The 15,528-nt window shown below is 53.5% G+C and overlaps 1 protein-coding gene across 2 annotated transcripts in view; it reads right to left on the bottom strand.

Moving 5' to 3' along the window:
• The window catches only part of LAMC3 (laminin subunit gamma 3), a 58,320-nt gene extending 46,993 nt beyond the window's left edge, over positions 1–11,327 (bottom strand). Inside the window, exon 1 of one of the 2 annotated variants that reach the window (XM_032478681.1) lies at positions 10,871–11,327. In XM_032478681.1, coding sequence (XP_032334572.1) covers positions 10,871–11,243 — 373 coding nt within the window. In that variant the 5' untranslated portion in view covers positions 11,244–11,327. The remainder of the gene's footprint in view (positions 1–10,870) is intronic. The other variant, XM_032478680.1, reaches the window with a different exon arrangement.
• Positions 11,328–15,528: the final 4,201 nt, after the last annotated feature.

The raw sequence follows: 15,528 nt of genomic DNA, 5'->3' as shown, positions 1-15,528 counted from the left end.
TCGTCAACAGATAAATGAATAAAATGAGCTATCTCAGACGACGGAATACTATTCGGCAAGAAAAAGGAATGAAATACTGACATGTGCTACCATGTGGATTAAACTGAACAATGTTATGATAAATAGAAGAAGCTGACCACAAAGACTGCATAGTGTTTGATTCTTTCTATATTAAATGTCCTGAATAGGCAAGTCTGTAAAGACAGAAAGTAGATGAGTGGTTGATGGGGTCCGGGGGTGGGTAGAGACTGGGTGGGGTGACTGCTAATGGGCACCAGGTTTATTTTGGGAGTGATGACAACATTCAAAAACGGATTGGGGTGGTGCACGTACAACTCTGTGAATAATACTAAAAACCACTGAATTGTACACTTGAATTGGATGAATTTTTCTCCATAAAGCTGCTATATATTTTTTAAATAAATTTTATTGGTTCTTAAGAGTTATGAATACACATAAATGTCTAGTCTTAAAAGTCAGGAAATGTAAATTAAATTATTGAAGTGTAGTTGATTTACAATGTTAGTTTCAGGTGTACAGCAAAGTGATTTAGTTACATAAATACTTACATATATATTTTCTTTTCAGATTCTTTTCCATTGTATGTTATTACAAGAAACTGAATATAGTTCCCTGTGCCATACAGTAGGTCCCTGTTGTTTATCTATTTTATATATATTAATGTGTATCTCTTAATTCCCAACCCCTAATTTATCCCTCTCTGCCCTTTCCCCTTTGGTAACCATAGTTTGTTTTCTATGACCATGAGTCTGTTTTTGTTTGTAAATAGGATTTGTATCATGTTTTTTTAGATTCCACATATAAGTGATACACGATATTTGTTTTTGTCTGACTTAACCTCACTCAATATGATAATCTCTAGGTCCATCCATGTTGCTGCAAATGGCATTATTTCATTCTTTTTTGTGGCTAAGTAATATTCCATTGTGTGTGTGTGTATACACACACCACATCTTTATCCAGTCATCTGTTGATGGACATTTAGGATGTTTCCATGCCTTGGCAACTGTAAATAGTGCTGCTATGAACATTGGGGTGCAAGTGTCTTTTTGAATTATAGTTTTCTCTGGATATATGCCCGGGAGTGGGATTGCTGGATCATATGGTATAACATATAAAGATATATATTTATTTAAAAATTGGTCCTCACATCCATTAGGATGGCTATTATTTTTAAAAAAACAGGTAATAATAACAAGCATTGGTGAGGGTGTAGAGACGTTGGAACTCTCGTGCACTGTTAGTAGGAGTGTAAAATGGTGCATTTGCTATGAAAAACAGTTTGGCGGTTCCTCAAAAAATTAAAAATAGAATTACCATATGATCCAGCAATTCCACTACTGAGTATATGCCCCAGAGAACTGAAAGCAGGACCTTGAGGAAATATTTGGACACACATGTTCACAGTAGCATTATTCACAATAGCCAAGAGGTAGAAGCAACCCAAGTGTCCATCGACAGATGGTGAATAAACAAAATGTGGTCTATTCACACAATGAAATATTATTCAGCCTTGAAAAGGAAGGAAATTCTGACACACAATACAACATGGATGAAACCTGAGGACATTATGCTAAGCAAAATAAGCCAGATACAAAAGGATTAATCCTGTATGATTCCACTTCCGCGAGGTCCCTAGAGTAGTCAAAGTCACAGAGACAGACAGTGGAATGGTGGGTGCCAGGGGCTTGGGGAGGCCGAGGAACGGGAGTTAGTGTTTAATGTGGACACAGTTTATTTGGGAAGACGAAAAAGTTCTGTGAGTGGATGGTGGTGAAGGCTTCATAGCAACGTGAATGGATGTACTGCACACCAGTGAACTGCCCACTTAAAGATGGCTAAGATAATACATTTTCTGTTATGTGTATTTTACCACAATAAAAGAAAAATTGGGGGAAATGCAAATATATTGGCCCCTTGGGGATGCAGTTTGGCGACACAATGAAGAGCCATAAAAACATCAAGGAGTTTTTTACAATGGGGAAAAAACTGCGACCATAAGGGTTCAATAAATTGTAATTAGGTATTTATTTATTTATCTTTTTTAGTGGAGGTGCTGGGGATTGAACCCAGGACCTTGTGCATGCTAGGCATGCGCTCTACCACTAGGTTATACCCTCCCCTCCCAGGTTCAATAAACTGTAGGGCATGATGCGGGGAGCTCAGTGGTAGAGTGAGTGCTTAGCATGTGGGAGGTCCTGGGTTCAATTCCCCATACCTCCACTTAAAAAAACATATATATATATATACTTATACACATATAAATAACCTAATTACGCCCCCAACAAAGAATTAAAATTTTTTTAAAAAAGAAAAAAGTTATAGGGCATAAACTCACAGGATGATTGAAACCACTGGAACAGTTGACCACGAGTCTGTAATACACGGGAAAGCTAGAGTCAAAATGTTGAATGGGAAAAAAAAAAGACACAAGATCTTACGTTTAGAATCATCAGATTATGTTTAAAAATCCCTAAAGAACAGGCAGAAAAGAACAACATCAAATGAATAAGCCTGGCTGTCCTCAGGGCAGAGGACTCGGAGTGACTTTTCTTCCCTTTACAGTTGTTATGCATTTTTCCCAACTTTTTCTCACAAAGCTTGTTCTCATTTAAAAACTGGAGAAAACACAATTTTTTCTTTTTTAACTTTCAAAAGCAACCGCCTTGCCACGTTCTGTTTTAAGATGTTTTTCAGTTACATTGCAGCACAGCTTGGCATTGGAACTCCGAGTCCCTTAAAAGAAAGCATATGTCACCAATGGAGCTGGTGTCTGGGGCGGCCGCTTCAGTTCTGAGCAGGCATCAGGCCTTGGAACCAGGTGGGGCCTTGCCCCAGATGTACATTCACCAAAGGATGCTGCGTGGAGGCTACCGCACAGGTCCACGGCCCAGACTCCCCTGTAAACATCTAGCAGCCAGACACCTCGCGGGAGGGGAGCTTGGAGCCACTTAAAAGGTAGCTGGCAGCTAGAAGCGTGATTGGAAAAAGGCAGTCACCGGGATTTCATGCAAACGAGCAACATCACACGCTAGGAAACACTGCGGCTTCGCCCTCTCTTTGCCGGGCCAGGAGAAGGCCCAGGAACATCACAGAGGCACGGCAGGGACTTTCTGTTACAAGAGTTAATTAGAAGGGCTAAGAAAGCAACTTAATCCCTGCTTTGTGATGAAAAGGTTTCTGCCAAAGGCAACCTGAAGGCTGGGGAATGAACTGGCCCTGGAGATCTTCTAAACAGCGACAAGAATTAAATTTGCAGCCTCAACCCAGACCCTTGCAAACTCCAGGGGCCAAGGAGGGTTCAGGGTGATTGAGACAAGTGTGCCCCCGTCAGGAACGCAGGGTCAAAACATCATCCCCAACTGTTAACTGGGGAGTGACAGTGCTTGGGACCACATGGATCTCACCTCCCGGACACCCAACGGGCTGTTCCCTCTGCCTGGAATGCTATTCCCTCTGTTCCTCACCTGGCTGGCTCCATGCATCCCTGTTCATCCCAGTGGCTTAGCAGACTGACCACACACCCCAGCCTGAGCCCTTTCTCCCACTTTCCCTGATGGCTACTCATTTTTGGAGCTGTGGGTTTGGGTGCCTCACTGGTGCTCCCCAGCTGCCCCAGGCCTCTTCACCCTGTTCTGTAAAGAGCTGCCCATCTCTTCCACTAGTCTATGACCTCCTTGGGACAGGGACTGTGAATCCTCAGAGCTGAGCATAGTGCCTGGCACACAGTAGGTGCTCAATAAATGCATGGCAGATAAAGCATGATTTGTACCCTCCCAGTTAGAATCCAGTGAGCAAGTTGAGACAGGCAGGCCTGACAGCACGGCTGAGGCCGTCACAGTGCTTGTGCAAGTCACAGTCCCCGAATGAGTCTGTTTAATAGCAGTCAGCATTTAGTGAGCAACTTCTATGTGCCAGGCACCTTGTTAAGTGCTCCTTGTACAGTGAGTCTCAGAGCTCCCCAAACAGTTGCATCACTGTGCACATTTTACTAAGAAGAAGCCTGAGGCTCAGGCAGGAAAAAGGGACTCACCCAGCGTCATGGAGCTGAGTCTCTACTCGACCGCAGGCTTGTCTGCCCCAAAGTCACCGAACCAGACACTCCCACATCCAATGCTCTGTGGGTGCCCAGAGAGAAGGGGCTGCCCAGGAAGGGGGTGCTGGAGCCCAAGAAGACTGCAGAGGTCACCCAAGCCAGGCACTGTGCTCAGCTCTGAGGATTCACAGCCCCTGTCCCAAGGGGGTCCCAGACCAGTGGGACAGATGGGCGGGTCTTTACAGAACAGGTGAAGAGGCCGGGGGCAGCTGGGGAGCACCAGCGAGGCACCCAAACCCACAGTGCCAAGGATGCACAGCCGTTAGGAGCACCAAGCCATGGCCTCTCCAGCCAGCTGGGACATACCGCCTGTCAGGAATGACACCAGGGCGGTCAGACCCAGGCCGGCCCACATCCGGCACTGATTGAGCAGAATGAGCTCCCAAGGAGAGGCTTATTTTGGGAAAATGGTAACAAAACAAAGCCCTTTAATTGGAGCCATCTGGGGAGCAGTGGCCTGGGGGGGTGGGGCTGGAGGGGGCAGGGTGGGGAGCTGAGCTGGAAATGTGTGGGCGAGGCTGCCCTGCCCACTGCGGGCATGAGAACCAGGTGGGGAGAGCCGCTCCCAGCCTGCAGCGGGATCACAGCAGGGCTCCTTGGTCCCATCACCTGCCCAGCCGCTGTTCCTGTCCTCTCCCATTAGGGCTCTTGGCAGTTTAAGGCTCAGTGAATCCCTGCGAAGAGCTGGGGAAGCCCCATGACCACAACGCCAGACACCACGGGAGGCTGGCTGCATCAGGGCTGGGCCCATGACAATTCTCTCATCCTCGGGCCAAGAGTTTACACCCCAAATATGGATCAAGATTGTCAAGCCTATTGTCTAAGCTGGGGAAGGCTAACAGGTTTCATCTGATTGATTATTGCCCAGGGCTCCGTGTTAAGAAGGATTCTGAGGTCCAGTCTGAACTGAGCCGTGACTGAAATGTGCAACCTACAAGCTTGCAAAGAGAGATGGCAGGGCATTCAAGGCCAGTGCAACACATCAGGGAGCAGATGAGGGGATGAGTGGGAATGACGGAGAGGAAGCAAAGACAAAGAACATTCTAGACAACGATCTAGTCACCTGGTGAATGCTCAAGTCAAGGGCTGAGGAGGGAAGAACTGCAACTGGTTCCCGAGCTTCTTGCTTCAGTGCATGGAGACATGAGGTGGGGAAGAAGGGTGCCTTTACTCTTTAATGTTAAATATACATAACATAAAATTTACCATCTTAATCATTTTGAGTGCGTGGTTCACGAGTATCAAGCACATTCACACTGTTTTGCGACCGCCGTCACCATCCGTCTCCAGGATCCTTTTTGTCTTCCCCAACGGAAACTGTCCCCGTTAAACAACTCTTCATCCCCTCTGCCCTCAGCCCTGGGCAACCACCATTCTACTTTGTCTCTATGAATCTGACGCTTAAGTACCTCATATAAGGAGAATCATATAGTGTTTATCTTTCTGTGTCTGGCTTATTTCACCGAGCATAATGTCTTCCAGGTTCATCCATGCTGCAGGAGGTGTCAGAATCGCCTTCCTTTTTAAGGCTGAATAATGTTCCTCCGTCTGGCTATGCCACATTTTGCTTATCATTCATCAGCAGACACTCGAGTTGCTTCCAGTCTCTACTGTTCTGGATAACGCTGCTACGAACATGAGTGCCTTTACTTTTGGTCCCTCACTTTGAGGCCCCTGTGTGACATCCAACGGCTGACTCTCAGGAGGATGCTCGAATGACCCAGTCAAGGGCTCAGGGGTAGACTGAGCGAGAGGTGCAGGCCCCAGAGATCGACCATGATCCCAAAAGGCAAAGCCAGGGGTGTGAGATGGTGGCAGGGCTGGCAGGGAGATGAGGGGATGGGAGGTGGGTGAAGTGGCTGGAGCCTGGGGCATGCAGGTGAGGGGGCCGGCCCAGGAGGGAGGGGTGGGGACACAGCTTAGGAGTTTGCCATGTACCTGGAAGGCTGGTAAGTCACTCATTCATGCATTCATTCACTCATTCCCTGGAGTGAGAACTTCCTGGAGGAAATATGGTATAGCCAGGACGTGCTGGGGTCCAAATCCCAACTCCACTGCTTTACCCAAGCTCTGTGGCCTTGGGCTAAAATTCCTAACCTGCCTTGGGTGAACTGGGCAAGTGTCTTGAATGTAGTGACTCAGTTTCCCCATTTGCAAAATGGGCTTTGCAGTAAGAGGGCTTAATGAGTAAACAGCCCCCGGCCTGTAGCTTGCACAGGACTAAGTGCTAACTTACTCCCTTCACTGGCCCACCCAACAGCACCACTGCGCAGGGGGCCCTGCACTGGACGCCGGGACAGCTGTGAAAACAGGCGTCCCCTCTGCAGCTCGGAGCTAGGGAGGGACACAAACCAACCAAAAGCTCATGGTCATGATCTAGACTGTGACAAGGCAAGGCAGGGGGACGCCAGGATGCAAAGGCAGACCCTCTGTCCAATCCTGGGGGCCGGGGCTTCGTGGAGGAGGTCACCTCAAAGCTTCGTGGGGCAGGTAGAAGCTTGTCCACTGTTACATCCCCGGGGGGGTCTGGGGCACGCGATTGTTTTGTTTACGGATGAGATCCAGAGAAGTTCCGCCAGGAGAGGGCAGGAGGAGAAAGGGTGCCGGGCAGACGCAACAGCAAAAGCAAAAACTGGGAGGAGAGAGGCAGCCTCGGCCCACCCTCGGCCCTGCTGAAGGGCACTGGGCGCAGCCAGATTGGGAGGCGACGGAGGCCGATTCGGAGGCCGCCTGCATCCTTCGGGGGCTTTGGAACATCTCACTGCTGCCACTGCCGAGTCCGTCCCGAGAAGCCCCGAGAGGGGGAAGGTGGCCAGGGCCAGCTGGGCCCAGGGCCACGGGGGGCTGCTTCTGTGGTTGAGGCTAATCAGGTCCACTGCCTTGACCTCCTAACCTTGCTGGGGCCCAGCATTCCAGCCAGAACCCCCAGGGAGAAGGAAGGAGGACTTGGCCCCCCAGCACTGGCCTCGTCCAACGCAAACACGGCCGCCCACTCGACAGGAAGACGCAACAGAGCCAAAGCTCAGGAGACCCAGCTGGCGTCGGGCTCCGCAGGGGCCGGCAGGTCCTCCCGATGCCGGGCTCCCACCGGGCCAGGCCCTGCTGTCCTCCTAGCCAGGCCGTGCGGGTCCAAGGACACACAGAGCGGCCTCCTGGCTCCTCAGGTGCTGTCCCCTTGACCTGGAATGTCCTTCACTCTTCTGTCCACTCCTGCCACCCTTTGGATCTCTGTGAGGCCCACTTACCCCGCATGTGTTCCCAGGGCATACATCCTTACCCACATCATTCCCAGGCCTGGCTCATCTTCTGAGGGGCCACACCCCAAGGCTGGCATCGCCAAGGCCCTGTGAGCACGGAGCACACACTGAAAGGATGCGGAGAGGGACCAGCCCTGCACACGGGTGGTCCCCAGCCAGGACCTGGGGCTGGAGGGAAGTTGGCAGGAGCCCACCCACCTTAATCCTGCAATGTCCCCCTCACTCAAGAGCTCAGAATTCAGGGTCTTTCCAGGAGATTCTCAGAAATCCAAAAAAGTGGACAAGCAGGAATGGAGATTCCACCTAGCCTGGCCAAAAGCCAAGGCTGGGAATGGCCTGACCTGGACACTTAACCACCCCCAGGCGCAGAGCCCTGTGATGAGGGACCCAGGGTCTCTCATTTATTGGCCATGGGACCCTGGGCAATTGATTTCATCCTCAAAGCCTCAGTTTCTCTGTCCATAAAAGAACAAATGATGCTGGAATGGGGCGCTGACTTAGTGGGGTTCTGAGCACATGGTGAGAACCTCCTGAAGAGTGTCTGTCACTCCTGATGACCAGCCACCACCCCTACGCCCCTCACCGGCCACCAGGCCCCAGCCCGCCTGCTTCCCAGGGCCTCAGTGGAGGGTTTGGAGCCGCCAGACCCCGCTGCTGCCTTTCATCCCAGACAGGAAGGCTCAGCTTAGCGCTGGACTCTGGGATTTGGAACAGATGTCTGCGAGCTCACAGGGGGCTGGGAAAGCAGCGACCTCCATCCAGGGCTGACTGGCCGCCTCTCCCTCCCCTGTCCCTCACCCTGGTCCCTCCCGGAGACCCAGGCCAGAGCTGAAGCCCACTGTCCCCTCCCAGGAGCGTCAAGCGGGGAGGGATGGAGCCAGCAGAGGCAGTCTGAGGGCTTGGAGAGGCTCCCTGGCCCATGTGAAGGTCGGGCCTCCACTGGGAATACCCTGGTGACCCCAGACCTCTTCTTCCCCCAATATGATGCAATCCATGGCTCAGCACGGAGAAAACCAAAGTGGAATGAAACCCCAAACGGGCCAAGTCTGGGGCTGTGGTGGCTCCCCGGCACCCCTCGTGCGTAAACAGAACCCAGGGTCAGGACGTCTCTCGGCAGCCAGCTTGGCAAACATTTCTCAATCCCTTCAGAAGAAGCCACCCCAAGGGGACCCTTAGCCTGAGCCACTCTCAGCAGATCACGCTGGCCACACACAAGGACCATCCCAGCTCCTGTAAGGGCTTGGCCAACATGAGCTCATGAGACCTGGACAACCACCCCGGAAGGTGACGACGCTTACCCCACTGGATGGGGAGGAAACTGAGGCATGGAGAGGAGGTGGCGTTTGCCCAGCGAATGGCTCTGCGGGCCTGAGTCCAAAGCTGCATTGTGTCTTCTATCCTATTCTGTGTCCCAGAGCAGGTAAGCGAGAACCCTGAGCTGGTCCCAGGGTGCAGGATGGAGGAGGTGACATTGTCATTCATTCATTCATTCATTCATTCACTGCGCACACACTTCCGGGGTCCCTCCTACAGGCCTGGTGCTCCCCAACACCATGGGAAGGATATGGCTGGGTGTGTGTGTGTCAGCGTGAGTGTGTGGATGTGAGAGTGTGAGGCTGTGTATGTGTGAGTTTGAGTGTGTGTGAATCTGTGAATATGTGTGAGTGACAGTGTTTGTGAGGTCTTGGCCCCACACTCACAGCGCCAGGTCTGAGCCTCAAGTCCCTGGTTACAGGACGAAAACCGCCCAGCTTCTGGGCCTTCTAGGCAGAGTTCAGGGCTGCACCGCACACAGCTGCAGACTGGGCACGCGGCGCAACTATGGGAGCTGCCCCGAATCCAAACACCCGGATGCTTCCCCGGCCCCCCTACCCTGTGTGCCTGGCCTGAGCCCCTTGCCCGCCCCAGGTTCCACCCACACAAGCAACACATCAGCCAAACCCCCACCCTCTGTCATGGAACAGCCTGTCTCTCCACTGCCCCCACCCTGTCCCAGATTCCTTCCCCTGTGGCCTTGGGGTCCTGCCAGCCCCAGCCAGCCAGCTCCCCCAGCCTCCCTGCCCCCACTGGCTTCCTGTCGCCCTCCTGGGTAGAGACTCTGTCCCATCCCATCAACAAGCCCCACCTAGTGGACCTGACATGTCGATCAGAGGTGACAAGGCCCCAGGCAACCAAGCTTTTTGGGGTGGCAGTTGGCACCATTACTGGCTTGCTCTGCCTAGAAGCTTCAGTGTCCCCCCCCCCCACTTCAGTGTCATTTCCCAGCCTTCCCCAAGGCACTGTTACCCAGAACTAGAAAGAGCCAACTCTACTGATGGGTGGAACTCACGTCAAGGAGTCTATGCTCTGATCTTGGATATATACTGATGTCAATATCACCTGGCAGCTGTGTGTCTTTGGGCAAAAGACTTAACTTCTCTGAACCTCAACTGTTTCACTTGAAAAATAGGGATACAGTCCCATAATTCCTTATCCAAACTGTTTGGCTCCAGATGTAATTTGGAATTCAGAACTTTTCAGAGTTTACAGAGATGATGCCGTCCTTATAGCACAGACTGTGTTAACACACCCGGCCGGGTCTGGGGCCAACAGCCACATTCAAAGAACATCTCAGTAACAAAATGTATGAACATTCACTCCAGGATCAAGGAGGTCTATAAACAGCCTCAGGCCAGCTTGAGCAACCAAAATGAGTTATAAAAACACTTGAGTTTTCAAGCTTTGGGAAATTTTGAACCCACAGATCAGGGAGAGTGGATGGGTGGAAACAGCCCCTCCTGGAAAAAGTCATGGAGGCTGTAACAGTTAAGATGCCTAGCTCAGTGCCTGGCACATCAAAGGGGCCCAAGGAGGACCTGGACTGGGCTGGACTTGGCAGGGAGGAGGCAATCCCGTTCCCTGCAATGGGGGAGGTGCCAGGGGTAAAGTGCTGGGTCCAGACTCAGGATTCTGATTCCCAGGGAATCTAGGAGCTCCTGCACCTTGGCGTGGGACATCCGGTCCAGTTACCCAACGCCCGGGTGAAACTTGGCTCCTGCCCTGAGGGCTACAGCTTTCCAGTGGTGAACGGTGGCTGCTGTCCCCAAGAACACTCCCAGGGACTACACACAGCCTCAGGGATTCACAGAACCCCCAAAGGCAACCAGTTGACCCAAGATTAGGAGCTCTTGACCCAGAGAGCAGACTAATTCAGCCCCTGGTGGTCACCTCCCTCCTTTCCCTGCAATAGCTCTGGGTCCAGGATGAACAACCAATACAGAGCATCCTCCTTGCACCCAGATCCACCGCTCTGTAAAGGGCTCCCGGGAAACTTCCCGCCTCTCCCAGCCCCAAGGGCCACCCATCAGTCTATCCTTCCAGATGGTGGAGAGCACAGGTCCCGTTCCTGAGCACCCCCCACCCAATATCTGGATCCTACAGTCAACCCGGGGCTGCAGCCTCTTGCCTCCAGCCCGGGACGAGGTGGGTTGTGGCGGTGCCCGGAGCCCGCGCTTACCCAGGCGGAGGGTGATGTTGACCGAGGTGGGGTACTGCACGCCGAAGGCCATGGACGGGCTCTGCCACCAGGTGCTGTCGTCCTGGCTGTGGAAGTCGGTGAGGTAGGAGGCGTTGTGGTGGAGCCTGGGGTTGGCGGCGTCGCAGCGCTGGCACTGCGTGCCCGCGCCCTGGGCGCCCACGTGCGGGCAGAAGTCCTCGGGCGGGCTGCCGCACGTGTGCGAGGCTTCCGCCAGCCGGCCGAACGCCGCGTTCTCGAACACCGGCAGGCAGCGCTGCGGGCGCCCCGCGCCGTCGTAGCACGCGCCCATGCCCGCGCCGCCCGCCCGCGGCGCCAGGAGCGCCAGGCCCAGCAGGAGCGCGGCCGCCGCCATGGTCAAGGGCACCGACGCCCCTGCGCTCCGGCGGTGAGCGCCCGGCTCTACCCGCCCGCCGCGGCTCGGGCTCCGGTGGGCGCGGACCGCGCCTCCCCCGGCGGGCGGGACCCACGCGGGAGGGAGGGACGGACGGGGCAGCCGCCCCCGCCTTCCCCGATCGCTCCGTCCCGGGGCGCTCACCCCACCTGGTGGACGTGCCCGGCAGTGCCCGGCTTGCGAGTCCCCCGCAGCTGCTTTTGCCTGGCTCTTTGAGCCTCAGTGACCGCATCTGTACAACGGGATTGGTGATGACACCGGTTCATTACCGCGGTGGTGAGGTTTCGGTGGCTGCTCGTTACACGGAAACTTCTGACCAGTGCCTTTCAAGTCCTGAGATAAAAGCGGATGTAGGGGTCTTTATCTGGTTTTTCCTGCTGCACTCTTCTCCCAGCAATAAAGTCACCCCAGGCAGGTTCCTGGGATGGTTGCTTGTGTTTCTGTTAACTCCGAAAAGCGCTTCTGCTGCTGGCTTTTCTCTGCTCTCAAAGCAGAGATTCCAACCTGATATTTGTGACCAAGGATACCTGGGCTCACCACAAACATCACGTCAAAGAGAGGCCTTCCCTATCCACTCCCCCCAGGAGATGCCCCCTTTTAATTCACTAAAATCAGTAAATCAAAGGAGAAAGCTATGTGCTCATATCAACAGATGCTAGAGAAAATACTTGATAAAACTTAGGAGCCCTTCCCAGAAAAACTCTAAGGAAAACAGGAATGAACTTCCTCAGCAGACTCAGGACTATTTCTCAGCTGCAGCCTTTGCAGCTCGGGTCCCGATGCGAGCTAGGTCCTGCCTGTCAGATGTCCTCTCTGGAGACTGGGAAGGTAGAAGTAGGTCGAGGATGGCCTCTGCGCTCCTGGTGATTTTTTTTCCTGATGGCAGGTGAGGTTACAGAGGAGGAGGCTTCCCGCAGCGGTGCGCTCCCCGTTCTCCAGCTCTGTGGGGGTTGAGAGGGCTTTGTGTGGTGGTGGCAGCAGCGGTGGCATTTTGACTCTTATTTCCATCCCTGGGTTGCAGTTACAGGTTGTGCTCCAAGAGCCTCAGGTGGTGGCAGCTTCCCATGGGGTCAGCTCGGCAGTGTCCTTGATGTCAGCACTTCCAGGTTCCCTCCATCCATCATCCCCTGAGCATGCACTTCGCTGCATTCAACCCTTCCTGTTGGAAACACCTAAGCACTTGCCAAGTGCTTGTCCCAGAGCCCAGCATGGCAAGGGTGGAGAGAGTGGGCAATAAATTGCTATGGGGGGGGTATAGCTCAAGTGGTAGAGCGCATGCTTAGCATGCGTGAGGTCTTGGGTTTAACCCCCAGTATTTCCTCTAAAAATAAATAAATAAACTTAATTACACCCCCCCACAGACACACAAAATAAAAATAACTTGCTATCAGTACAATGAAGACAAGTCCTGCCCTCTGTGAGCCCTCAGTCTGGCTGAAGAAGGGGGGGGCGCACTAAGAAACCACCTGATGACATTCCAAGGCTTGTTCTTGCCTGTTTTATAAGACTGGGCTGTGATCACGTGTTTTTCAGTCATTTCTTCTCAGCGAACATGCACTGTGCTGGGGCAGGGACACGGGGCGAGTTGGACACCCCCACCCCATGCCCTAGTGAGGGAGAGATGCCATATGCATTGATGTCAATGAACAGGCTGATAGGATGTAACAGAAGGTGCTGCACAGGGGGATTTGGGGTGTCGGGAGGGTGGGGTGGCTAGTTCTGCCTGCAGTTGGAGGGTGCTTCCCAGAAGAGGTGATAAGTAAAATGAGTCATAAAGGATGAGTAGGGGGAGAGCATCTCAAGCAAGAGGCACAGAACTTGCAAAGACTCAGAGGATTGAATGGCTAAGGCAAGCCTGTTGTGTGTTTGCAGCTCTGGATGGGGAGTTGGTCCTGGGGGGTGAGGCAGGGTGCAGAGGCCAGATGCTCTGCTGGGCACCATGGCAATGAACTGGGGCTCCGCCCTATAAAGGGCCTGCGGCTGCTGAGGGTTGTGAGTTCGTGGGGGGCCGGGGACCTCATGTCCCTCACCCTGGTGACCCCAGGGCTGTGCTGAGTGTAGTTCAGGGAATGGGGAATGAGAGGAGCCACGGGGCTGGCAAAGGCTGATCCTATAGGGGCTGGGCCAGAGATGATGGCTCCTTTGAGAGGTGCCAGCGGGGTGCTCGCTGACCTTGCCTAGCTCCTGGAGTGATCCTTGAGGCGTCCACCTCGCCTGGGCCGGCCACCTCGATGGGGGTCTGCAGGAGCTCTCCTCCCCTGCTCCCTTCGCCTGCTGCATTTACAGTTTCTCCCTGTTCATGTTCAGCCCGGATCCACCACCAGGTGGCAGCATTGGCCACATTACAGGACTAGCCCCGCTTGCCCTCTGGTGGCCCTGCAGAGTTGGTGGACGCTGGACCAGAATAAAGTCATTGGGCCCAGGGCACTGGTTATACAAATGGGGCCTAGAGAAGGGAAGTGGTTCGCTGAGGATATTCACACAAGCCTCTCCCATCCCTGTGGTCAGCTCTCCCTAGGACAGGAGTCAGGGAGGAGTCAGCACTGGGGTCCCCGATGCTGGGAAACCAAGTATGGTCCCCTAGGCCTGGGGTGTCTGCACCCACCAAATCTCAGGGTAACTCCCCAAATCTGCATGATAAAAAGACAATACTTCTGTAACCGCAGGAAATGAGCCAGGAGAAGTGTGGAAGTCACCATTCAGGACACTGGACAACAAGATGCCTGTCGCCAACCCTCTATTAAGAGAAGGCCCTGAGTGTCACCTCCCAGCAGGACCCACCATGACCCCAGCAAAGGCATCTGTGCCCTGGGGTCCCCTCTGCACACTCATGACTTGATGCCTATGTTTTGGCTGAACCATAGAAGCCACAGGCCAAACGGCCTCGGCTTCTCTGCAGTCTGGGGCTTTGAGGCCGGACCTCACAACCTGCCCGTTGTCCTAACCCATTGTCCGAGTGGTGGCAGGGAGCCAGGGAAGTTTCTTGAGCAGAAGGACCCATGTCCGTTTCCTTCAGGAAGATGGATAGGGTGGAATCAGGGTGGCACGGAGGCGTTGTGGGAGGAGGGGCTGGTGTCTCTGTGTGGCGCTTATCCTGGGGACCTGGGGAGTCCCTGCAGAGGCCTGACCTCCCACTGGGAGCTAAAGCAAAGGTGGTAGGCTCCCCTCCCTGCAGCCTACCTACCAAGGGTTAAAACCTTCCAGGCAAAGAAAGGAGGGAGAAAAACCCTGTTCAGATTTGCTTAATGAATGTTAATTAAGAAGACAGAAGATAGCAGATTCCTTCAGGACAGAGATGAAAGGCCTGTTAATTAAATCTGGGGAGATGGGGCCAGGCCCCTGCTGATCCTGCCTGACAGCTCCGAAGCCTTGTTGGAGCCCAGATTTGGGGGCACTAGTGCAGAGGCAGAGCAACCCTGGCCCCCAGCCTTGGGGTCCTGCCTTGGATGCCTGGGAAGAAGCTGGGACTGCCCCAGACTCATTGTGGTAATTTGGGTGGACCCTGCCCCTCTGGGGCACTGGTCTAGGTGGTTTCTCATGATGCCCTGTCTGGCTCCAAGGCTCTCTAAGTTGGTGCTCTCTATCTGCATGTCTGGGCCTCAGTCTTCCCTTCTGTCAAGTGGGCCGACTCCACCTGCTCAGCAGACAGGGCAGGAAGTCAGAACTGGGGGTCTGCTAAGGCTGAGTAGGGAATCATGGAAGAGGGAATTTAGTGACTGGCTCTACCTGGACCCCCAGGACCCTGCTGCCAGACCCAAGCCTGTTTGTCTGCAATGCAATCACCCACTGCACCTCTGGGGAGCCTCCTCCACCTCTGAGCAAGGACAGGGTGGCCATGGCAGAGGCTTCCTGGGCTCCAGGCCTGGGCTGAGCCCACCATCTGCACAGGTGAGTGCAGACAGGGAAGCTGAGGCTCAGTCAGGGGCAGTCCCTTACCCAAGATCACCCCGCTGGTCAGTATCAAAGCCTGGATTCAGACCCCATGTGCCTGGCCCCAGAGCCAAGGCGCTTTTCCACTTTACTCTCATCTCATTCATTCATTCAGGGAGCACCTATGCTGGGCACTGGGGAGGCCATGGTGCAGGCAGTGGGACGACCTCATGTGGTTTCCTAGAGAATTAGGGAGACAATTACCCAGGAACAAATTGATGAATTCAGTACTAACAGGTAAGGTAAGAGACACAAAGGAAATAGATGAGGGGCCAGGATGAGGGGGTGAGTTTAGTTTGGGCAATCAGGGGAGGCT

This window comes from Camelus ferus, chromosome 4, assembly GCF_009834535.1.
Source record: "Camelus ferus isolate YT-003-E chromosome 4, BCGSAC_Cfer_1.0, whole genome shotgun sequence".
NCBI lineage: Eukaryota > Metazoa > Chordata > Mammalia > Artiodactyla > Camelidae > Camelus > Camelus ferus.
This window is presented reverse-complemented; position numbering and strand designations above follow the sequence as displayed.